This window comes from Leptosomus discolor, chromosome 15 (genome assembly GCF_034619465.1).
Source record: "Leptosomus discolor isolate bLepDis1 chromosome 15, bLepDis1.hap2, whole genome shotgun sequence".
In the NCBI taxonomy this organism is placed as follows: domain Eukaryota; kingdom Metazoa; phylum Chordata; class Aves; order Leptosomiformes; family Leptosomidae; genus Leptosomus; species Leptosomus discolor.
In genome coordinates this window covers 11,066,003-11,089,476 of record NC_141405.1, presented here as the reverse complement: position 1 = coordinate 11,089,476, position 23,474 = coordinate 11,066,003, and the positions used below count along the sequence as shown (strand labels likewise).

The following is a 23,474-nucleotide window of genomic DNA, read 5'->3' as shown; positions in this document are numbered from 1 at the left end:
AAGCAGGGGCTGATGTAGCCCCCTGAGGTGTCCCAGGACGTGGGACCCTGTGTCCCTCTGCCTCCCTGCCGTCAGGGCCCTGGCACCCCCAGGAATTCCTTCAGGCATGACAGCGATTTGGGAGGGAGACGAGTTTGTGCAGGCAGGAGCTCAGCACCTGCCCATGACCAGCTGGAGCAGCACGGGCAGGGAGCAGGTCCCGGGGTCCCCTGGGCTTGGGGCGGCCATCGCCGCTATGGCAGAGGCTGAATTTGGGGGTTGGTGCAACCCCTCAGGCAGCTTCCTCCCCACTCGGCTCCGGCTGCTTTTGTGGAGTTAGCAACGGGGCAGGGAGGGGGGCTGGGGATGCTGGGGTGGATTGGGAGTGCTGGGGAGGAACTGGAGAGTGCCAAGAGGGGCTGGGGTTGCTGGCAATGGACTGGGGGATGCCAGGAGGGGCTGAGGGGTGCTGGGGATGGATGGGGGGTGTGTGCTGGGGAGGAGCTGGGAGATACTGCGATTGGACTGGAGGGGTGCTGGGGATGGACTGGGAGGTGTTGTGGGGAGGAACTCGGGGGACTGGGATGTGCCTAGAGGGCCTGGGGGATGTCAAGAGGAGCTGGGGGATTCCTTGGATGGGAGCAAGATGCCAGGCTGGAGCAAGGAGAGCATCTTTGCTGGAGCCAGACACGTTTCCCAGTGTCAGTCGCATCTGGACTCGTTCCTCTTGACGCTGTTAACGGGTTTCTGTAGGGTTGTGGTTTCGGTACCTGCGTGGTTTGGGCTCCGAAGTCTCATGTGGTCTGAACTAAGCACTTGAGAGCAAACCGGGAGCTGGGGCTCCTGAATCCCCAGGGGGTTTTGGCAAGCGGTTCTCCCCAGGGATGGGAAGCCAAGGTGAGAGAGCCTGGGGGAGGCACGGGGACCTGCACCTGTCCTCGAGTGGGATGCTGATCAGAGCACGATATGGGGAGGGAGAAGAAAGTACAAACCAGAAAGGTTTGTTGAAGGGGAAGGGCTGAGCAGAGATGCCCAGGGCTGAGCCGGCTGCAGATGCTTTGCCAGGATCCTCGGAGGGATACTGCCATCCCATCTGCAGGAAAGGCAGCAGGATAATATTCCTCCATCCCCACTGGGTGCCCTGGGGAAATCCCTGGGTACTGGGGAGGTGCCACTGGGGCACCAGGGTGTCCCTGAGCATCTCTGAGTGCTGGCCAGGGCTCAGCACCCAAAAAATACCTCAGGACGGAGCCTGGGGTATGCAGGAGAGTCCCCATCTCCCTGGCTGCTCCCTGGCAGGACACGCGTGCCGGCGTTTTGCCGCTGGGCATCGCCTGCTGCAGGTTCACAGGATGGATCATAAAACTGTATAAGCTCCTGTAAAAACTGTATTAACTTTAGGCTGAGACTTTAGAAACATAACGGATGTAATGAGCTTTTTCCCAGTGGCATTAGCAGCACTGAGCTGTAATGCAATGCGATGTCAGCGGATGATGTTATTCATTATTTTTTGTTTTTTGCTGGGCTTTCTGTGGGTTTGGAGGCGCCTCTCAGTTCTCACATTCCTGGACGTGATTTGCGGGTTCTGGATGCTGCTGGCAGGAGCCAGGACAGAGACAAGGGGAATTATTTGGGGTTTTTTAGTGCACTGTGGAAAATTAACAGGAGCTTTAAGTGGGGTGGCAGGACAGCAGCAGAGCCGTGTTGTCAGCAGGACTGTGCATATGTACAGGAGCAGGATCCCTCCTGCCTGCAGCTGCTAAACCGTGTTTGATGGAGCTGCAGCCAGGTCGCTGCCCCGGTGCACCCGTGGTGCCGGGCTCTCCTGCAGGAGCTCTTTGCCGTGGCTGCTGGTGGCATCACCTATAGGGTCCAGGGACCCTGAGGCAGGAGACTTGTCCTTGCCTTGGCTTCGCAAAAACAGCCCGTGGTGGCTTCTGGGGCCATGTGTTACCCCATTCTGCAAGACAAGGCGTGGGAGCGGGGCGGTGCCTGGCTCCAGGTGCTGATGCTCAGCGCTGGCAGGACGTGGTACCCAGCTCCCACCACTGGGCGCGATGCCGGTCCACCACAGCCCTGTCAGATGCCTGTGCCACTGCTGGTGGCTGCAGCATGTCCTAGAGGCCACGCACAGACCCTCATCCCCATCGCAAGCCAGAGGGGAGGAGAAAGCATCCCAGCTCCCACACATGCCGAAACCAGGCAGGGAAAACGGTGCTCCCGCAGTGTTGCCCATCACTCTGATGCGTCCCTCAGTGACTGTGTCGAGTGGCTCCACCAGCCCCTTTGCTTATTCCTCTCCATAAAACGCTGCAGCCTTTTTTTCCCACTCCTTTTCAAAGCCAAATTAATCACTGGGAGGCTCTCCATCCTGCTTAAGCACACCGGGATGTTCTGGGGCTGTGGCTGGGGGATGCTCTCCGTTAAAGCCACGGAGGTTTCTCACTCTGAGGATATGCTTAAAAGCAGAACAAGGCCAGATCCTTGCTATTGTCTTTGAAACCTCCTTTTCTGCTTCCCAAATGCACGTCAGAGTGTAGCACGTGTTGGTTTGTAGCTGCTGGGAGAGACCTACTGGCGTGGGACTGTGGGGTGTGCAAAACCCATCCATCAGCCCAGCTGGAAGAGGAAAACACTCTAAAAATGTCACTTTTTGGAGAGCATTTCCCCAATGGTGCAAGGACAGGAGGGACTTCTTTCTCCCCCGGCCTTTTTTTTAAAGCTTGGGAATGGTTTCTGGGGTGCGATGTGTGCCAGGGCCTGCAGGTGGGTGCGCGATGCTCGCCTGCATCCCTGCCACCTCCTTCTCCTTCGGGATGCTGAATATGTCCTGAGCCAGGGACGGCTGTTGTGTCTGTGCTGGTGGATATTTGCTGCTTTCTTCCCCGTTTGTGCCAGTTCTGCGGCCATTCCAACCCTGTCCATCAATGATAGCGAAGGTGATTTGCACGAGAGAAGAACCTGAGCAGCCCTTGCTCCTGGCCAGTGCATTGCTTGTGTTTCCTATAGAAGATAATCATAATGCATTCATTTAAATCCCTTTTTTTAAAAAAAATGAAAATAAATAGTGGACTTTTTGTTTTGTTTTGTTTTTAAAACCAACTTAAATCAGACACTGGGCCAACTTTCATACAAAGCCAGATTTAATGCAGTTAATTTACACTTTTTAAAAGTCTTTGGATGTGGTGTATTTGCGGGTGAGCCCATAGACCAAGCCCTGCCCTTGCTAGTGCCGCTGCTGTGCTGGGCTTGCTCTTTGAACCTTGCTCTGCCGGTGCTTATTCCTTATTTCCGCTTTTTCAATACTTCAGTCAGTCTTCCAAAGCTGAGAAACCAGCTTGGATAGCAAAAAGCAACCAGGGCTCAGGCAATAAAGGTATTTTTTTAGGAAGGAGCACAGAGTTTTTGTTGTTTGTTAGCAAACCTTTAGGGACTAATTGGCTAAATCACAACTCTGCCCATCTTGGTGGAGGTCAGTTTTCAACAACAGATGATGCACTGAAGTTGTCAAAAAAAAAAAAAAAAACCCTAAGAAAATTAATAAATGATCCCGTGTGATGGTTTGAGTAAGCCTGAGCAGGTCCAGTGAGGAGCGTTGGCAGCAGCCTCGCAGGCAGGGTTGCGGCGGGTCCGTGCGTGGCCGAGGAGGGTCTTGCAGTGGGTTTCTGTCTCCTTCTGCATCTCCAGTGCTCCTCACTAGCAAAGACAGTGGAGGACACGAGCTCTGGAGCGGCAAATCCGGCTCTGAGGAGCAGCAGGGGGGGGTTCAGCGAAGCCCCAGGCAGCAGCTGCTGCCACAGATTCAGTCGGCTGCGTCAGACCGAAGAGGCTCAGTCGCGCGGACGGATTGTGTCCTTGAAATCTGCGGTGCTGAGGGTGTGCCAGAGCCCGGCACAGCCCGGGGAGCTGCTAGCGTGCATAGACACGCCGCCTCCCTGTGCAGCACTGCCCGCATCCTCCTGGGAATTGAGCATCCTTGTTTTGCTGGGGGTAATGGAAAAATAAGGGGGAGATCAGGGGAGGACCCTAAGTTGGTGTGGGACGTGGCACGCTCACAGCGAGCCGTGAAGATGCTCCATCCTTTGCTTCTTTAGGAGATGAGGCAATGGCTGGTGGGACCAGAGAGCCTTAAATCACTGGCTGCATCCCGATGGAAAAGCACGTTGAGCCGTGCCCAGTACCACGGCATGCAGCCCCGGCACTGCCGCGTGTGCCAGGCCCTTCGCCAGTGCTTTATGTTCTTTCTTGTCTTGCAGGGCTGAGAAGACAGAGGTTTTGAGCGAAGATCTCCTGCAGGTGAGGTTCTCTGCAGCTGGTCCCACCTGTGTCCAGGGTGCCTGTGGGTGCTGGATGCAGGAGCAGCTCCGTGCTGGTCACTGCTGCGGTGTCCTGTGGTGATGAGATGGGCTGGGAGGAGGAGGAGAGGGTTGCTGCATGGGAAGTGCCATCATCTCCCTCCCGCGCACCCCCCGAGCCCTTTCCCAGCCTGGTTTTCAGGTCAGCTGGAATTGGATCCAGGCTTGGCTCTGCCAGGACAGGCAACCTGATACAGCTGGCTGGATTGTGGGCCCTTGTGTCTCCCCTCTCTGCTGCAAAACCTGCCCTGGGGACAGGCCATGTGACGGCAGGGGACAGTTGCCAGAGCTGATGGGTTGGGTTTCCCCCAGAGCTGACAGGTTGGGTAACTTCAGCAAAACAGCCCGAGCCAAAAACCTGACGTGGTGCCTTGGAGCATCAGCTGTGACACTCGGGTCACAGTGTCTCGGGGACATCTCGTCTTGGTGCTTTTTGCTCCAGGAGCAGCGGTTCCTGCACGCCCCAGGGAGGGAGATGGCTCATAAACCCACCACTGAATTCATGGGGTTTCTACCTCACAAATTCTCTAAATCATCACTTGTAACTTGGGCACCAATGGGCAAAACAGCTGCCCAGCTGTCAGAGAGGGTGCTCACCCCTCCTCCTCCCTCACGGTATGGGCATCCCCTGGCATCAGCCACTCCAGCTGCTGTTGGAGCCACTTCAAAAACCTGTTTTGGGGGTAAGCTGATGTATTTACACCTTCCAGCCTGGGATTTTCATATAACCGTAGAATGGTTTGGGCTGGAAGAGAATTTAAAGACTATCCAGTTCCAACCCTCTGCCATGGGCAGGGACACCTCCCACTAGACCAGGTTGCTCAGAGCCCCATCCAGCCTGGCCTTGAACACTGCCAGGGAGGGGGCAGCCACAGCCTCTCTGGGCAGCCTGTGCCAGCATCAAATAAATTTGGTCTGTGCCATTGCTGTGGGGTGGCGGATTCTACAGAAACAGCCGGAGAACCGGTGTGCAAGGATGCTGGTGGCAGGAGGCAGCGACCTGCTGGTGACAGTGGCTGCAGGGTGACCTTTAGCTCTTTCTGGCCACTATGTCATGCCTACCTGTTGCCATCACTTGGACCTAGTGACACCGCTCCCTGCACACACCAGGCTGTAGCCAGAGCCATGTGTTAGCCAAAACTGTGAGCAGGGTTTGAGTGAGCTGTCACTAACGGGGTAAGGCGAAACCACGCTGGAAGAGGTGAAATGAAGCTCTGTTTGCCAACGTCCCAGCTGGTTAATCCCTCCCGTGGCCTCGTGCTGCTTTACTGGCGATTTAGCAGCCGTTTCCATCACGGCTGAGACCAGCCTGACCCGTGCAGGAGGGGACTAAGGTTGGACTCTGATTGCACTGGTGAGAAATTGCTGGTGGAAGCGGCCGCGCGGGCTCCTATGGTGTCGGTGGGTTGGTTTGGTCTTTGGCAGCACCATCCTCGCTGTATGAACCCCTGCAAACCCGTCTCCAGCCTTTGGGGTTTGGGTTTTTGGTGGGTTTTTTTCCTTTCTACAGTGCCAGTGCCGGTGGCAGGGTTGGGCCAGGTGACCCCAGGGATGGGCAGCCCCGGTAGGACGGAGCGGAGGGGAACTGAGCGCTCCCCGCCAGCGACAGCCAGAGGGAACACCAATAACGAACCTTTCTTCTTTCGATTTTAGTTTTTGGTATTTCTCTTTGCAAGCTCTGAGGTCTCCACGGCCCCTGGGCACTGAGAGCCAGACCCTGCTCTTACAGCCGGCCGGTGACATCCCGGCACTAGGGAGCACCTGTGCCGGCACCGATGAGGGCACGCCTGGCTTCGGCAGCATTGTAGGGGGGATTTGTACACATTTTGGAGCTGACCCAGTGGGAGGGTGGTGGGTGTCTCCTGAAGAGTCAGTCATGTTGGCAGGGGTCTGTCCCCAGGGATGGTAGGGAACCCAGACCCGTTCTGGCGTTGTATCTGATTGCCTTGGTTGGGCTCATCTTGGGTGGGGGTGTGCGCCCACATACGTGCCCTTCTGAACGTCATACCCCTTCCTTGCAACATATACACAGACATGTATGTGTATATAGATATAAAAAATTATAAAATATATATAATTTATATTTATATACACGTGTCTGTGTATATGTTAAAAGGAACATGTATATGTTGTTGCAGGGACAGCAGAGGCTGCTCTACCTCAGCCAGACACCATGGAGATCTATCGGGTTTCTTTAAATATATATGTATAAAATATTTTTACATAATTATATATAGTGTATATTATTAATAATAAATATATTATTGTAGTGGTAGAGGGCAGCTTAGCTCAAGTGCCAGGCTCACTGCAGGCTCAGCGCTTCTACTGGGCAGGGAGTACTTTTTTTTTCCCCCAAGATTTTGAGCTTTAGGGAGTAGTACTTTTTTCCAGATTTTTTTCCCAAAATTTTGAGATTTCCGTGTTTTCCCCGCATCTCTCAGCTTTGGTTTTGAGTGCATCTTGATTATGTACCTTTAAGGAATCATCTCGCTGAGTTTCGGGATGAACTAAGTAATTTAATCAATATAGAGGCAAATAAGGCAGTTTTCAGCCCCAGGTTAGAGTACGGGCAGGTTTGGTTTGTGGCAGGGCTTAGTTGGGGACAGACCCCTTCTGCCCTCCCCCGGGGACACCAGGGAGGCAGCTCTGGATCCAGCCCTCAGCCTTGCTCAGGAGGTTACGATGGGGCAGCATCAACCTGGCGAAGCCTTCTCCTACCTGAAGCATCCCTGTCCTGGGAAGAGGTTGGGCTCTGGGGCTCTTGCATCCGATGCAGCAGCAATTCAGATTGCTTTGATTGAAAAGCAAGAAGTCCCTCACGTCCCTGTGTGGCGGGTGCGGGAGCAGGCGGGATACCCCGGTGACGGGCACCACTGCATCCGCAGGTGGAGAAGCGCCTGGAGCTGGTGAAGCAGGTCTCCCACAGCACCCACAAGAAGCTGACGGCATGTCTGCAGGGCCAGCAAGGCGTGGATGCCGACAAGCGCTCGGTGAGGCTTTGGCAGGGCTCTGAGGGCGCTGGGCGCACTGCCGGCTGCGGTGGGGCCGGCGGGGTGGGAAACGCAGCCCTGTCTTTGCAGAAGAAGCTGCCGCTGACGACGCTGGCGCAGTGCTTGATGGAGGGGTCGGCTGTGCTGGGTGACGACTCCCTGCTGGGGTAAGGGTGGCCTGGGTCCCCCTGGTGCTCTGCTGCTGCTGGGAATTGCTGTGGTTCCTTAGCTGTGACACTGGGTAACAGGAGGGAGGGGTGGGTTTCACAGCGGTGTTGGAGGCTGGGATGCTTGTGTGATCTCAGTAGTCATAGAAGCATAGAATCATAGGATGGTTTGGGCTGGAAGGGACCTTTAAAGGCCATCTAGTCCCCCTGCAGTGAGCAGGGACATCTTTAGCTCGATCAGGTTGCTCAGAGCCCTGTCCAACCTCACCTTGAATGTTCCCAGGGATGGGGCTTCTACCACCTCTCTGGGCAGCCTGTGCCAGTGTCTCACCACCCTCATTGTAAAAAATTTCTTCCTTCTATCTAGTGGGAATCTGCCGTCTTTTAGTTTAAAACCCCTTGTCCTATTGCAACAGGCCTTGCTAAAAACATTGCCCCCATCTTCCTTATAGGCCCACTTTAAGTACTGAAAATCTGGAGGTTTCCTCTGTTCTTCTGCTCCTTGCGATGATCTGAGGTCCTTTAGTTGTGCAGTGCACATGTGAACTAGATAGATAGATATCTCGATATCTCAAGGAAGTCCATACAATTTCAGACTATAATTGGTGCACTAATTAGGGAATGAGATTTTCCTAACACCCGGGGTGCCCACTGCCGCCCTCCCTCCAGCCCTCTGCCAAGGACGGGCTGCCGTGCTGCTGCTGAGACCCGCAGGGGCTTTGGGTGCCCATCGCCCACCCCGGTGGGCACAGGATGGGTGCCCATCACTCCCCCGCAGTGCCCAACCCTGCCGGTGCCCTTGCAGGAAGATGCTGCGGCTGTGCGGGGAGGCGGAGGACAAGCTGGCTCAGGAGCTCATCCACTTCGAGCTGCAGGTGGAGAGGGACGTCATCGAGCCCCTCTTCGTGCTGGCCGAGGTGAGCAGCGGGCGGGGGCGTCACTGCGTCAGGGTGTCGCCATGACGGGGACTCACATCCGAAACGAGCCTGGGGGAAAGCAGGGCTTCAGTGGTTCAGGGGTGCATTTGGTTCCTGGCCCCTGCAAGAGACCTTCCCCCTTGGAGAGGTTTGCTAATTGCTCTAATGGGCAGCAGTATTTGCATGTTCAGCTGGGCTGGCTGCTGGGGCAGTGCTCCTGCTCTTGCTCTTCTCTGCCTCTCCTGAAGGCAGAGGCGTTAACACTGATTTCTGACCCATTTTTCCAAGCTTCAAACACATACCGTTTTTGTTTGGGGTTGGAGGGGGTTTTTTTCCTCCTTTACCCCCTGCTGCCAACTTTGTTTTTCAGTTTTACCCAATGCTTCCCCCCCCCCCGCCCTTTTTACATCTTGCAAAATGTCCCAGGCTTGGTTCTGATTTTATCTTCCCCGTCAGAAAGAGCAAGAGCTTTATGGCACTGCTGGTGTTACTGGGGTGGGCGAGCAGGGCCGCACCACAGCTTTATTTTGCCAAATCCCTTGGCAAACGGTGCCCGTGTGTGGGAGGCTTTGCATTGCCGTCCCCAGCAGCTCTTTTCCTCCCTTCGTCCAGCTCCCCAGTGCAGGACGCTTTGCTCCCCCAAGGATGCTCCTCTGAGGGGTGTGGGTTCTGTGGTCGGGGCTGGTGGGGGGTGGCACAGCCTGGATGAGGACAGGGAGGAGGGACAAGCTTTGCCATCTCACCAATAATGTTAAAATAAAGACTTGCATCCTTATCTGCCCAGCTTGCACCAGCTCAAACTCTCAGCATCGCAGTGAAATATGACCTGCCCCGGACACCACTCCGGGGATGTTTATCTCCTCCCATTCCCGTGTGTTGCTGCAGGTGGAAATCCCAAATATCCAAAAGCAGAGGAAGCACTTGGCGAAGCTCGTGCTGGACATGGACTCCTCCAGGACACGGTAGCAAGTGGCTTCAAAGCTGCTTTATAAAAAAAAAAAATTCCCAAGCGATGGGTAGTGCCAGGGAGGGCATATCCCGGAGCCGGGGTACTGCAGCTCCCTTGGGACAGAAAGTCTTGGCTGTGTCACCGTGTGCCATGAAGTCAAGCTCTTCAATGAGCCAAGATTTCTGCAGAATCCTTCAAGCCCTTCCCCTTGCCTGCCCTCTGCAGAAAAGAGTATTTTTTTCTGGCACAAATATTTAGATTTTCCCCCTTTTCCCTGTCTTTGTGAGTTCTTAAGTGATGGCAAAGAGCCGGGTGCTCCTGCTGTTGTAGAGTAGTGCTGGGGTGGATCAGGGATGACCCCTGGGATCGTTCTGTGTCCCAGACACTGGTGGGATCTGGTGGGCTGCCCTTTGGGTTTTGCCTGGGGTCATTCTGTTGGCCAAGCTCTGCACATCTCAGCATACCCTGGGGAGAGGTTTGGGAGGTGCCCGTAGTCTCCAACATCATGTCCATGGTCTCCCATTACTGCCTTCTTTTCTCCCACCTGGATGAAAGCTCGTTCTCCTGCTGAAAATAATTGCTTAATTAGAGCCCAATGTGCACAACCGGTTGTGGGGACTGGGGATCGTTAGGGTTGGGTGTGGACATCCCAGCCTGGTTTGGGACCATCTTGTCGGTGCTCAGCCTAGGGGACCATGGTGGGCTTGACTGAAGGGGGTCCCTGGGCTGCTCTCCAAGTCTGCTGGGATCCAGCCAGTGCTCTGCATGGGTCCCCGTCCCTCCCCATGGCAGCTCTGCTCTCTCTCTGCAGGTGGCAGCAGTCCACGAAGTCCTCGGGTTTGGCTAGCAACCTGCAGCCCTTGGGTGCCAAAGCCGACGCTCTCAGGGAGGAGATGGAGGAGGCAGCCAACAGAGTGGAGATTTGCAGGGTACCCGGGGGGTCATGGGGGGATTGCCCCATTGCTGGGTGGGGGGACCTTAGCATCATGGGCACCATGGAAAACCTGCAGCCTCTCCTCTTACCCCATTCTTCACCCTCTTCTTAACCCGTTGCCCATGATAAACCCTCCTCTGGCTGTTCCCTGTGCCCAAATGCAGCCTGGTGGCAGTGGGTGATGCCAAGCAGGACGTCCCCGGTTCTTCTGTTCCCATCCTCCACATCCCACGGGAGCCAGAGAGCATCCCGTTCCCAGGGGACCCGTCCCAGCAGGATCCGGTGAGCTCAGCACCGGGTGCGCCCAGCCCTGGCACAGAGATCTGTGGGAGGTGCCGGTGCATGCTGAGCCCACACGTGCCACCCGGCCACGCCACCCCCTGCCCGCAGGAGCACAACCCACCCAGCTGGTCACGTTGGGTGGGAAAAGTGTCCAAGCGAGGGGGGACGCTGCTGCCAGCGCCTTCGTCACGGGCTGCAGGATTCGGTGATGAAACCCACAGGCAATTTTGTGTGGCTTTAAATCCCCCCGGAGCAGAAAATGCAAAGGGCCAGGCAAACCTGGTGCTCTGGGTTTTGGGCAGGAGATGGAGGTGGGTGCATGTCTCAGATCCTGGCTTTTTTCTCCAGGGGGCACAACCAGAACCCGTGTAGCCTTTAAAATCCTAAAAACCTCATGCTGTCTTACAGCACCCAGCAATTCCCAGCAAACCAGCTGGGCCAGGAGCTGCCCCCCAGTATATTCACCAATGTTGCAACCGGGACGTGCTCGCAGTGTTTTAAAACCCTGCTGGTTTTCCTCCAGTTGAGTTATCCAAGGGGATTCTCAGAAAGGAGCAATTCGGGAAGCAGCAAAGTCTGTTTTGTGAGCATGAGGACACAGAGATGCGTGTCCTGGTGCCAAGGGGCTCGTTGCAATTCGGAGCAAGAAGCTCCTGATGCCCCATCAGTCTGGTCCACACCAGGCAGTTGGGATGTCACCCGCAGCAGCTGAGCCGTGCGCGCTGCTTCGCTGCACAGCAATTAGCCCGGTGGTTAATGAGCCACTTGGAATGCAGCGAGGTGCTGGGATGAGCAAACCTGGGGTTTAATTTAGCCTGGGTTTGTGCCAGTCAGCCCACCGGGATGCGCAGCCTTTGGCTGATGGGTTTTTTCCGAGTAACTTTGGGTTCCAGAGAGCTTGGTGCAAGGTGCCGGCTACTCGTGGGCTCTGGAAGGAAGAGGGGGTGAGGGTGGTGCTGTTTGCATGGCAGCAGAAAGCAAACCCCACGGTGCTACTGTGTGTTCAACATCCTGAGCACACCTCGAGCGGGTGCTGCAACGTGTCACGTTGCACTTTGCCTCCTGCTGTGACCAAGCTGGTCCCTCCCGCTGGCCTCTGAAAGGGCCATCGTGGTGGCATCAGGGCAGCACGACTGGGACAGCAACTAATTCCCTGCTCTCCGCAGGACCAGCTCTCAGCGGACATGTACAATTTTGTGGCCAAAGAAGTAGACTATGCAAACTATTTTCAAACCGTAAGTGCCACCCGTCCCCACGGGACTGCTCCGTCCCCGTGCCCGGCTGTACTGGTGACAGCCGGTGCCGTCTCTCCCCCCAGCTGATCGAGGTGCAGGCAGAGTACCATCGGAAATCCTTAGCACTTTTGCAGAATGTCCTGCCTCAAATCAAAGCCCAGCAGGGTAAGTGCCCACGGGGTCTGTCCCACTCCTGCATGCGACACCGAGGGCTCTGTGTCCCGCCGGAGCCGTGCGGGGCTTTGCCACGGTGATGGGCCAGCTCCGGCGTGACCCTGCGGCATGGCATGGTGCTGGGTGTGCGGCTGAGCATCCTCCCTTGGCTCGCCCCGTCTGCATTCCGCCTGCCCCGGCGCTGGGGAGGGCATCCCCATCCCACTTAGTGGTGGGGGGCAGGATGCAGCCAGTTTCATGGAGAGGGGGGAGGAAACCTGCCCGAATATCCCCTGTCAAGCACAGCAGCGGAGGTGGGAACCCAGCGCCAAGGGGGGGCCTTGGGGCTTCGCTTTGCTGGGCTCGGAGACTGAGGTCGGGGAGAGCCCCGTGCCATGGCCCCGAAAGCAGCGCATTCCCCGGGGCAGGGCTCAGGGTGCTGCCTGGTGCGAGGCAGGGAGTGATTTGTATTTTATTTTTTTCTCTCGATCCCACAAAATATTCCTGCCTCAAACTGTGATGGAAGAAGGGGGAATATATTGCAAAGGTTTGCCCGTGATTGCTCCCCCTGGAAAACGTTATCCAGCCCCTTTGAAATGTCCCGTGTGATGATTGGAAAACATTTTGTTTGGATTTCATCTCTAAAAAGCACTTCCCGAGCCGCCCAGGACAGAGGTGCGGGGTCCTGTTGTTTTAGCAACACCCAAATGGAATATTTTGCTGCCGAAACGCTGTGATCCAAGGGCTTTTCAGGGAGGGGATGCCGGATCTGGCACCGTCCCCGCCGTGTCCTCCCCCTCCTCTCACCCCCTCTGCCCGTCACAGAGGCGTGGATGGAGAAGCCCTCCTTCGGGAAGCCCTTGGAGGAGCACCTGGCCGTCAGTGGGCGGGAGATCGCCTTCCCCGTGGAGGCGTGCGTGACGATGCTGCTGGAGTGCGGCATGCAGGAGGAGGTGGGTCCCATGTCCGACCGCTCTCGGTTGGGCGTGATGGAAGGGGACATGGGTGCCTCCAAGGCGGGGACGAGGAACCGGGGGGCTTTGGGGACATCCCCGGCCCCAAAGCTTGCCCGACGCCCTCCTGTGTCCTCTGTGAAGGGTCTCTTCCGAGTGGCTCCCTCGGCCTCCAAGCTGAAGAAGCTCAAGGCCGCCCTGGACTGCTGCGTGGTGGACGTGCAGGAGTACTCGGCTGACCCGCATGCCATCGCAGGTAGAGGCTGCCTCGGGGCGGGGGGTTGGTGGTGGGCGGGGTGGCCCATCCAGCCCCCAAGCACCAACCGTGGGCACCCAGAGTGTGATCCTCGCTGGCATGTAGTCTGGTTGAAGGCCAGTAACTAGCGGTGTAGCCCATGGGTCAATACTGGGTCTGATCTTGTTTAACATCTTCATTAATTAATGACCTGGAGGATGGGGCAGGGTGTACTCTCAGCGAGTTGGCAGATGTCACCGAACTGGGAGGAGGGGCTGATGCACCAGGGTCGTGCTGCCACCCAGAGGGACCTGGACAGGCTGGAGAAACGGGCTGAGAGAGCTGGGGCAGTTCAGCCAGGGGAAGTGCCCAGTCGTTCCCCTGGGGAGGAACAGCCCCAGGCACCAGGACATGCTGGGGCCACCCAGCTGAAAGCAGCTGGGCAGAGATGGCCCTGGGGGTCCTGGTGGCCACCGAGCTGACCACGAGCCAGCAACGTGCCCTTGTGGCACACTGAAGGTGAATGATGTCCTGGGCTGCACTGGGAGGAGTGATGCCTGCAGGTCAAGGGAGGTGATCCTTCTAATCCTGCGTACAACAAGAGAGACATGGATGTACTAGAGAGAGCCCAGTCTTCACTGGGGTGAAGACCCTCTCCAAGCACAGATCCGAACCCACGGGGCTGCTGTTAAGTGTTAATTGGGTTTAAATGCCAATCGGCTGCTCCCCTCCTGGGCTGGGCTTTCCAGTGGGTGCAGGATTGGACCCTGGTTTCCTACTGACTGCAATGGGAACCGTTTCCCAGCGCAAGGAGCTGTGAACGTCCTAGGCAAAAACGAGTGATGGGAGAGCTGGGTGAACGCCTGGTGGAGGCAAAAATGGTCGAGGGAATCGAGGAGGTCATAGGAGGGACTAGGTGGAGGTGGCAAGGTGTTTGCTGGGGGTCAGGGGATGCTGTGGGCTCCACCAAGCCGGGGAGGCTAGTGGGCGTTTTGGGATGTGGTGGGTGGGAAAGTCGGGAGGGATGCGAGTCAAAGTGCCGAGGAGGGAAACCCCATGGTACCTGTTGGCCGGTGCCACGCACAGTGCCGAGCCCCGTGTCCCTTGTGTGCTGCAGGAGCCCTCAAGTCCTACCTGCGAGAGCTGCCAGAGCCCCTCATGACGTTCGAGCTGTATGAGGAGTGGATCCAGGCTTCCAAGTGAGTCTGGGGCACCCCCCCCATTTGTCTGTGACATGGGTGGTGGCATCTTGGGGTCCCCATGGATGGTTTGGGAGCCATGAGTTATTTCTGACATGGCTTACAGCATTTGGGATGTTTCCTCCAGGGTCTGAGAGCCAGGAGGGTTCCTGTGATGCTCCTTGAGCATTTTGGGTCCCAGCAGCATGGGTAGCCTTGATGTCCCCCAACACTGATGTCCCCAGCATGGTCCAGGGCACCCTGACCAAGGTGGCTGAGTTCTCCCAGCGTCTTTGGGCAAGCCCTTGGGTGCCGGGCGCTGATGCCATTTCTGGACTGGCGTGCAAACCCTGGGGGGAACAGCTGGCCAAGGGAGCTCCCACCTGCGTTGCTGGGGTGCTCTGCAACATGGAACCCCCAAACCCAGCAGGATTGGGCCATCTGAGGTGGCACCATTGTGCCTGCCCCACCACGGGAGATGTTTGGGGTAGGGGGATGTTGGGCAGAGGGAGGTGGGAGACGGACCATCTCCTTTTGGAGTGGGAACCACCTTGGTGGTGACTGAATATAGGTCTGACCATGTCCCCTGCCTGCCCTGGAGCATTGGAGCATGGCAGGGACACGGTGGTGGCTTGCCAGAGGGGGCTATCCCTGAGGCTGGCACATGGGGGAGTGGGCTGGTTTTTTTGGGGGGGGCCTGTTGGCAGTAATTTCCCCTTCCAAAGCAAACACATCCCCAAAACACAAACCTCAGGGGGGCTGCACAGAGGCGGGGAGAGGACCAGCATCCAGCCTGCAGCTGAGACGGGTTTCCTTCTCGTTTTGGCTGGGTTTTGGGGGTTAATTTACTTCTATAATGTTGGCAGCAGCCCGAGGGTCTCACAGGGTCCCCAAGGGCAGGGCTGGTGGGGTTGCAAGCCCCAGGGTGGGATGGGGATAGGGGATGACCCTCTCACCCACCTCCCCGCAGCCTCCCGGAGCAGGAGAAGCGGCTGCAGGCTCTCTGGAGCGCCTGTGAGAAGCTGCCCAAAGCCAACTACAACAACATCAGGTGAGCCTGGGGCCAGCGGGACGCGGGGAGGGGACAGAGAGGGTGCAATCCTGACACAGCTTGGCTCTGCTTGCCAGGTACCTGATTAAATTCCTGGCCAAGCTGACCGAGTACCAGGACACGAATAAAATGACACCGAGCAACGTGGCCATCGTGCTGGGGCCCAACCTCCTCTGGCCGCAGGCAGACGGGTAAGGTATCCGTGTGGAAAGCGAGCATGCCAGAGGGATGCTGGGGAAGAGGGGGAGGGGGGGATCCCGGCCAAAATCCCACCAGGAATAAGGCCGGCCTGCTGTGGGGTTGCTGAACCGCTGCCTTGCAGGAACATGACGGAGATGATGACGACCGTCTCGCTGCAGATCGTGGGCATCATCGAGCCACTCATCCAGCACGCCGACTGGTTCTTCCCTGGAGGTAGGCTGTGCCCCACAGCCACGGCAGGGCGGGATGGGCTTCGTGGGACCTCCCAGCCCTCACCTGGGAAGCGGGTGCGGAGCTCCCATATTTATTTTTGCCCCTCCGCTTGCCTTGGCTTGGGGTGGGGGTGGGCTCTCGGGCAGAGATCTGACAAGACTCATCACAGCAGTGACCCCAACCCAGCCACTCCAGGACCCCCTGAGCATTTGTGCAGTGCCGATACCCTTCATCCCCCCCGGCCCCCTCACTGAGGACACACATCCCGATGTCGCCCCCCCCCCCCAATCTTTCCCCCCCCGCCCTAGACATCGAGTTCAACGTGACGGGCAACTACGGCAGCCCCATGCACGTCAACCACAACGCCAACTACAGCTCCATGCCCTCCCCGGACATGGACCACGCCGACCGCCGGCAGCACGACCAGGCGCGGCGGCCTCTCAGCGTGGCCACGGACAACATGATGCTGGAGTTTTACAAGAAGGATGGGTAGGGTCTTGGCAGTGCCCGGGTTTGGGGATAGGGAGGTGGTGGCACTGAACTGGTGGAGGTTGGATGGTGCTGGGGTGGGATGAACCCCAGCTCTCCATGCTGGGCTCCTGGGGACGCTCAGGTGAGCCCGAGGCTTGACGCCTGTCCCCAGACCGCTGGAGAGGGGAGCAGGGTGGCCTGTGGCATGGCACCGGGGCCGTGCTGTGCCAGGGCGGGGTGCCCTGGTGTCCCCAAGGTCTATGGGCTCTGCTTCAGGGGAAAGCTCCCCACTCCCAGCCTGTGCATGCCCGCCCCATGTCACCTCACAGGGACCACAAGCCAGTCAGGTCCGCTCCAGAAAACACCCCCAGGGCTCTCCCCGTCTCCGGAAAACGTCCCCATCACTAGTGTAGCCTGGTCCCTGCCGTGCCCCTCGTGTTCCCTCTCTCGAAGCCCCTCGACCTCACAGCCCCTTTTCCAAGCAGCGGGCTCTCACCCTGTACACTGTCGAGTTTTAGGGTTGTTTGGGGTTTTTTTTACACACTAATTATTGTGTGTTTCTGCCCATGCAGCCTTAGGAAAATCCAAAGGTACTGTATCCTCTGCAGCGGTGCTGGGAAGCTACTGGGAGGATGCTGGGAAGGTGCTGGGTGGTCATTGGGAGGATGCTGGGAGGGTGCTGGTACCTGGAGAAGGGGGAGGTGGCCGTTGGGTGACACAACCGTGTCCCACATGGCCACCCCTGCCCTATTGCCACGGAGGCTCCTTCCCAGCAGCTCCCCAGTGAAAAAGGTGTTTTTAGGGACCAGGCACCCCGAAGGAGCTGTGATGCGGTGCTGGTGGTCCCCTCCTTCCGGGCAGGTGCTGAGAGCCTGTCTCTGTGTCCCCCCAGCATGGGCGTCAGAGTGATGGACACCTCGTGGGTGGCACGTCGAGGCACCTCGGTGGTGCGCAAGGCGGCCTCCACCCCGCCAGCCGCTCAGCCCCCCGTGCCGCCCGCCGAGCTCCCCACCACCCCCCACTCACCCATTCCCGAGCAATCGCCGGATATTTCAGCAACCTCTTCCCCGCCTCCCACCAGCTTCGGCTTCCCCCCAGGAGCCGAGCGGACAAGGTAAGGCCACCGGTCCCCAACCTGGGCACCCTCCCCATGTGTGAATCCAGCAGTAAAACAACCCCATGGCCGTGCCAGAGGCAGTGGGAGAGGATGCTCAGCATCCCCGGGAGAGGAGCAGCATCCCTGGGATAGCGGGAGGAGAGGATGCAGCGGGAGGAGAGGACCAGCATCCCTGGGATAGCAGGAGGAGAGGATACAGTGGGAGGAGAGGATGCAGCGGGAGGAGAGGATGCTCAAGCATCCCCGGGAGAGTAGCAGCATCCCTGGGATAGCAGGAGGAGAGGATACAGTGGGAAGAGAGGATGCTCAGCATCCCCAGGAGAGGAGCAGGATCCCAGGGACAGCAGGAGGAGAGGATAAGCAGGAGGAGGGATGCTCAGCATCCCCGGGAGAGGAGCAGCATCCCCGGAGCAGCGGGGGGAGAGGATGCTCAGCACCCTGCAAACCGCACCGTGTCCCCATCCTGCGGGAGCCGCGCTGCCGCCGGGGATTTTCCTGTGGGTCCTTTGCCTGGGTCGCAGCGGGTGTCACGGGGCTGGAGGTGCCGGGAAGGGGGAAGGAAAAGCCCAACCTCCCCCAAGCCCTTCCTCTGCCCAGGGTCTGTGTCTGACTTGGGTTTGCACGGGCCAGATGGGAGAAAGCACCTAAATGCCATTTTCTTGCCCCAAAAAGGGAATCAGAGCTTTGCAGCCGCCTGCAAGCCACGCTGCGCTCCGCGGTGCACCCATGGGTGGGGGTGGCAGCCCCGGGTGGGTCGTGCTGTGGGACCCAGTCCTGGCGTGGTGGGGTGAGAAGGGGGCGGGGGGGCTTGGGCACCGGGGGGCTCCACCGCCGCTCTCCCCTGCCCGCCCCCGCCAACGCTTCTGCTCTTTTATTATTTTTTCCTCCGTTTTTTTTGGTGTGGTTTTGCCTTTTTTTCTGGTGTCGCTGGACATTCCGCAGCAGGGGGGACCTGGCCGAAGGGCGGCTCCAGCCCCCCCGCCCCGGGGACGAGCGGGCGCCCCGGCCCCTACTTCTGGCCCCGGCCCCTCTGGCCGGGCTGCAGCCGCAGCCTTCCTCCCCCCACCTCCTCCTCCTCCTCCTCATCCTCGCTGCCCGCCCTTCGCCCCGCCGTCCAGCCGGGCTCCCTCCGCCGCTCCCCGCCCTCCCCGCCGCCGCCCCCCCCCGGGGCAGCTGGTTACCGGTGAGGTAACGGGGGGGGGGAACCCCCCGGGCTGGGGGGGACCCCCGGGACCCCCGGCCGGCGCGGGGTGCGCATCGGGCCTCGCGTGCGGGGGGGCGGGGGGGGCATTGCTGCTCCGCGGCTGCGTCCTGCCGGGCCGGGCGTCGTGACAGAGCGTCAAAGGCTCTTTTTGTTTTGTTATTCGGAATTTAATTTTTAAAGTTTTAGGTTTTATTATTTTTACTGTGTTGAATTTTTGTTTTCATGTTTATTTTTTAATTTTGTTTTTATTTTAATTTAATTATTTTCTTTTAATTGTAATTTATTTTTAATTATATTTTTATTTTTTATTTTATTTTAAATTTTAAACTTTTAATTTTATTTTTGTTTAATTTTAATTTTAAATTTCTTTAATTTTAATTTTTAATTTTAAATGTTAATTTTAATTTTGTTTTCATTCTTTGTTATTTTAATTTTAATGTATTTTTTTATATTTTTGGTTTTTAACTTTACTTGGTTTTATTTTAATTTTTAATTTTCTTATTTTAACTTTCATTTAGTTTTCTTTTTTCGTTTTACTTTGATTTTAAACTTTTAAAAATTTTATTTTATATTTGTTTTGTTTAATTTTAATTTTTAATTTTTTAATTTTATTTTACCTTTTACTTTTGTTTTTACTTTAACTTTTAAACTTTTTATTTTCTTCTGTTTTATTATTTTGGGGTTTGTTTACTTTCAATTTTTCGTTAATCTTACCGATTCCATTCCACGTGATTTTATCCTGTTCGCTTAATTCTTTGAATTCCTAATTGTGGCGTTCCGTGACTATTTTCCCTTTCCACCCCTCTTCTCCCTCCCTCCTCCTTGGCCCCCCCCTCCCCGCTGCCCGTGTCCCCCCCGCCCCAGCACCCCGCGGCCCAAGGACGCCCCCCCCGGCCCCTGCAGCGCGCACCAGCCGCCCCCCCCCGCGCCCGCCGAGCAGAGCCCGCACGCCCCGCGCAAAGGTAGGAGCGGGCCGGGGGGGGGTGTGTGGCCGGGGCGGGGGTGTGGCCGGGGCGGGCCGGGGTCTCCCCCCGCTGCCGCGCCCCCCCTGACCCCCCCTCTCTGTCTCACAGTGGCCAAGAAGCTGGCGCCCACCCCGCCGCGGGCGGCCGCGGGGGAGCCGGGGGGGGGGCAGCCCTCCCCCGCCAGCCTCTCCCCCACCCCCCCCAGCACCCCCTCCCCGTACGGCCCCACCGCCCCCCCGGGGCCCTGCCCTCCCGCCGGGCCTCCCCCGCCGCCGCCGCCGCCGCCGCTCCTGCCGCCCCCCGCCGCCGCCAAGGCCCGGCCCCCCCCCAAAGCGCGGCCGCGGCCCACGCTGCCCCCCCCGCCCCAGCCCCCCCCGGCCGCCCCCGGGCCCCCCCCGGAGCTGCCCCGCCTGGACGCCGCCGGCCCCGGGGACGGGCTGTGCACAGGTAACGGGGGGGGGACACAACACGACACACACGGGGGGGACACGGCGGCTGGTGCGCCAGGGTTTGGCTGGGGGGGGTCTGGGGAGGGGGCGGTGGCCCCGGGAAGGCGGCAGCGCCCACAGGGAGGTGACAGCGACTGGCGAAGGGGAACCAGGAGGGTGGTGACAGCGGCCCCGGGCAGGTGACAGTGTCCCTGGAAAGGTGGAACTATCGCTGGGAAGGTGGCAGTGTCCCCAACAAGGTGACATTGTTTCTGGAAAGGTGGCACTGTCCCCAGGGAGGTGGCAGCATCTCTGGGAAGGTGGCGGTGCGCTCAGGAGGGTGGCAATGTCCCTCGCGAAGCTGACGGTGTTCCTGGGAAGGCAGAACTGTCCCTGGGAAAGTGGTGATGTCCCCAGGAAGGTGACAATGACTGGCAGAGTGGAACTGTTCCCAGGAAGGTGGTGATGTCCCTGGGAATGTGACAATGTCCCTGGAAAGGTGGAGCTCTCACCCGGAAGGTGGCACCATCCTCAGGAAGGTGTTGGTGTCCCCAGGAAGGTGGCAATGTCACTGGAAAGTTCTGTCGCTGGGAAGGTGGCAGCATCCTTTGGAAGGTGTTGATGTCCCCAGGAAGGTGGCATTGTCCCTGTAAGGCGACAATGTCTGTAGCAAGGTAGCACTGTGCCCAGGAAGGTGGTGATGACCCCAGGAAGGTGACAAAGTCCCTGGAACGATCTGTCACGGGGATGGTGGCAGCATCCTCAGAAAGGTGGCGATGTCCCCGCAAAGGTGGCATTGTCGCCGAGAAGCCCCATGAGCTGGCACCACTCTTCCTGCTGTCCTGCCCTCCCTGTCCCCGTGTTTTGTTGGTGTCCCCACCGTGACCCTGCAGCACGGCTGCGCTGGTCGAGGGGACGGTCAGGGTGATGTGTCGGACGTGCCAGGTGGCATCGGGGACAGCGGGGGACACGGAAGCCAGGGGAGCACGGGGCACGGCTGGCTCTGCTGCTGCCTCTGCTCCTGCTGCAAGAGGGGTGGGACAGCGCGGGCAGCAGCGAGCCCCCGGGCACCCTGCCGAGCCAGGGCGAGCTGTTCCCCAGGCGGGCAACCTGCCGTTGGGGCGGCACTGGCATCGCTGCGGCGCTGGCATCACACCCTGCCATCGCACCCTGGCACCGGTGCAGCCCTGGCATCGCGCCCTGCCATCGCATGCCAGCATTGCTGCAGCCCCAGCATTGCACCCTGGTGTTGCACCCTGGCACCAGCGCAGCCCCGGCGTTGTGCCCTCGCAGTGAACCCTGTCATTGCATCCTGGCATCAGTGCAGTCCTGGCATCGCACCCCAGTATTGCTGTGGCCGTGGCATTGCACCCTGGCATTGGCACAGCCCTGGCATTGCATGCCAGGACTGCACCCTGGCATTGCACCCTGGCATCAGCGCAGCCCTGGCATTGTGCCCTCGCATTGTATGCTGGCATTGCACTCTGGCATCGGTGCAGCCCTGGCATTGCACCCTGGCACCAGTGCAGCCCTGGCATCGCACCCCAGCATTGCTGTGGGCCCGGCATTGCACCCTGGCATTGCACCCTGGCATTGGTGCAGCGCTGGCATTGCACACCAGCATCGTACCCTGGCACCAGTGCAGCCCCAGCATTGCACCCTGGCATTGCACACCAGCATCGTACCCTGGCACCAGCGCAGCCCCAGCATCGCACCTCACCATTGCTGTGGCCCCGGCATTGCTCCCTGGTGTTGCACCCTGGCACCAGCGCAGCCCCAGCATTGTGCCCTCGCATTGCACCCTGTCATTGCCCAGGCGGGCAACCTGCCGTTGGGGCGGTGCTGGCATCACTGCGGTGCTGGCATCGCACCCTGGCACCGGTGCAGCCCCAGCATCACAACCTGGCATTGCACACCCGCGTTGCACACCAGCATTGCACTCTGGCACCCGTGCAGCCGTGGCATTGCACCCTGGCATTACACCCTGGCGTTGCACCCCAGCACCGGCGCAGCCCCAGCATTGCACCCTGGCATTGCTGTGGCCCTGGCACTGCACCCCGGCATGGGTGCAGCCCTCGCCATGTGCCCGCAGGGGCTGGGTTCCCTCAGCGGGCAGCAGAGCCTGGTGGGCACAGGCAGAAGAGCTTGTCCTGCCTGGGGGGTGGGTTACTCCGCTCTCAGCAAGGGACAGAGGTGACACCACCTGCCTCGGGCTGCAGGTCACCCTCTGTCAATTCACCAGTGCTGCCTCACCCTGTGGGTCCCGTGGGAGAGGGGACAGCGGTGTCACCTGTGCTCGGTGGGAGAAGAGCAGAACAGGGTGGGCGACATCGGGGCTGGTGTCAGAGGCTCTGGCTAGGGTGGGGTGGCATGGGACAGGGACTGGTGGTGGCATCCCTGGTGATGGCACTAACACGGTGCCAGCCCAAGCGAGGTGTCATGCCACCGAGCCACTGCCACGGCACCGTCCCCCATCGCTCTGCCCTCCCGCAGGTCTGCTCCGTTTTGAGGTCCCCTCCCTCCACGTCCCCCCAGATGCCACCCTGTGCCGGGACCCGCCGGAGGCACCGCAGAGACTCTTGGGGACAGGCCTGGCCACCCGGCAGGAGGAGGAGGAGGAGGAATCGGAGAGCACAGCCCTATGACAGTGTCCCTGTCCCCAAGCTCATCCTTGTGGCACCCAGGGGCCAGCATGGGCCACCGGCACCGAGGGCCACCGGCACGCCAGTTTTGGGTGGCAAAGCGCCCAGTTTGGGGGCAGTCGCTGTTCTTTATTTCATTTTTTTTCGCCTTATCCAGACTTTGCCTTTTGACTGGGTGCCTGCTCCCCACCCTATGCCCCCCCCCCCCCCCCGCACCCCACAGCACCCACAGTCCTGGGGCGATGCCACCATCTCCTCTGTGCCCTGATGGCGGGTGCCACGGGGTACTGGCCAGGTGACAACGAGCTCACCGGCGCTTTGCAGCGGGATTTCATTTCTTTGGCTTCTTCCCCCTCCGCTTGTTTGCCGGAGCAGGATGGGACCTGACCAGCAATAACCTGGGGACGCAGGACGTGGCCCCCCACCCCCGGCTCTCAGGGTGCCGGCGAGCGAGGGCGTGCGTCCCTCGGCACCCGCTGTCCCCATGGGTTGGTGGCTTTGGTCGTGCATGTGAAGACAAATTAACCTTTTATCCTTTCCAGAGAGATAAGAGAGAGCTATATATATATATATCGGCAGAGATATATATATATTATATATTTGTATATACAGAGAAAAAATATATAGAGAGAGTTTTATTTGGAGCCATTCCCACCCGCCCGGTACACAGAGGGAGGATGGAAATGGCCGCGCTTCGCCCCCCGCCCCGCTCGCGCCGTGCCCCTCGCCCCAGGCGGGCACCCGGGGGGCACCAGCACCCCAAAGCAGAATCAATAAATCTGTGTGCCACTGGCTGGGAGCTGCCCGGCAGCGCTGGCGTTTGGTCAATCCCTGTTGGCACCAGCAGCGCCGGGC

The 23,474-nt window shown here is 58.6% G+C and overlaps 1 protein-coding gene across 1 annotated transcript; it reads left to right on the top strand.

Moving 5' to 3' along the window:
• The first annotated feature begins 235 nt into the window (after window positions 1-235).
• On the top strand, window positions 236-22,622 carry ARHGAP44 (Rho GTPase activating protein 44). The gene is made up of 22 exons (XM_086473528.1): window positions 236-257; window positions 3,667-3,793; window positions 4,236-4,275; window positions 7,220-7,324; window positions 7,415-7,491; window positions 8,297-8,408; window positions 9,294-9,370; window positions 10,169-10,286; window positions 11,740-11,808; window positions 11,892-11,973; window positions 12,787-12,914; window positions 13,059-13,170; window positions 14,267-14,348; window positions 15,298-15,378; window positions 15,456-15,569; window positions 15,701-15,792; window positions 16,101-16,281; window positions 16,836-16,853; window positions 17,156-17,377; window positions 19,449-19,546; window positions 19,658-19,996; window positions 22,471-22,622. The coding sequence occupies exons 1-22, from the start codon at window positions 236-238 to the stop codon at window positions 22,620-22,622; spliced, it is 2,448 nt and encodes an 815-aa protein (XP_086329654.1).
• The last annotated feature ends 852 nt before the right edge of the window (window positions 22,623-23,474 follow it).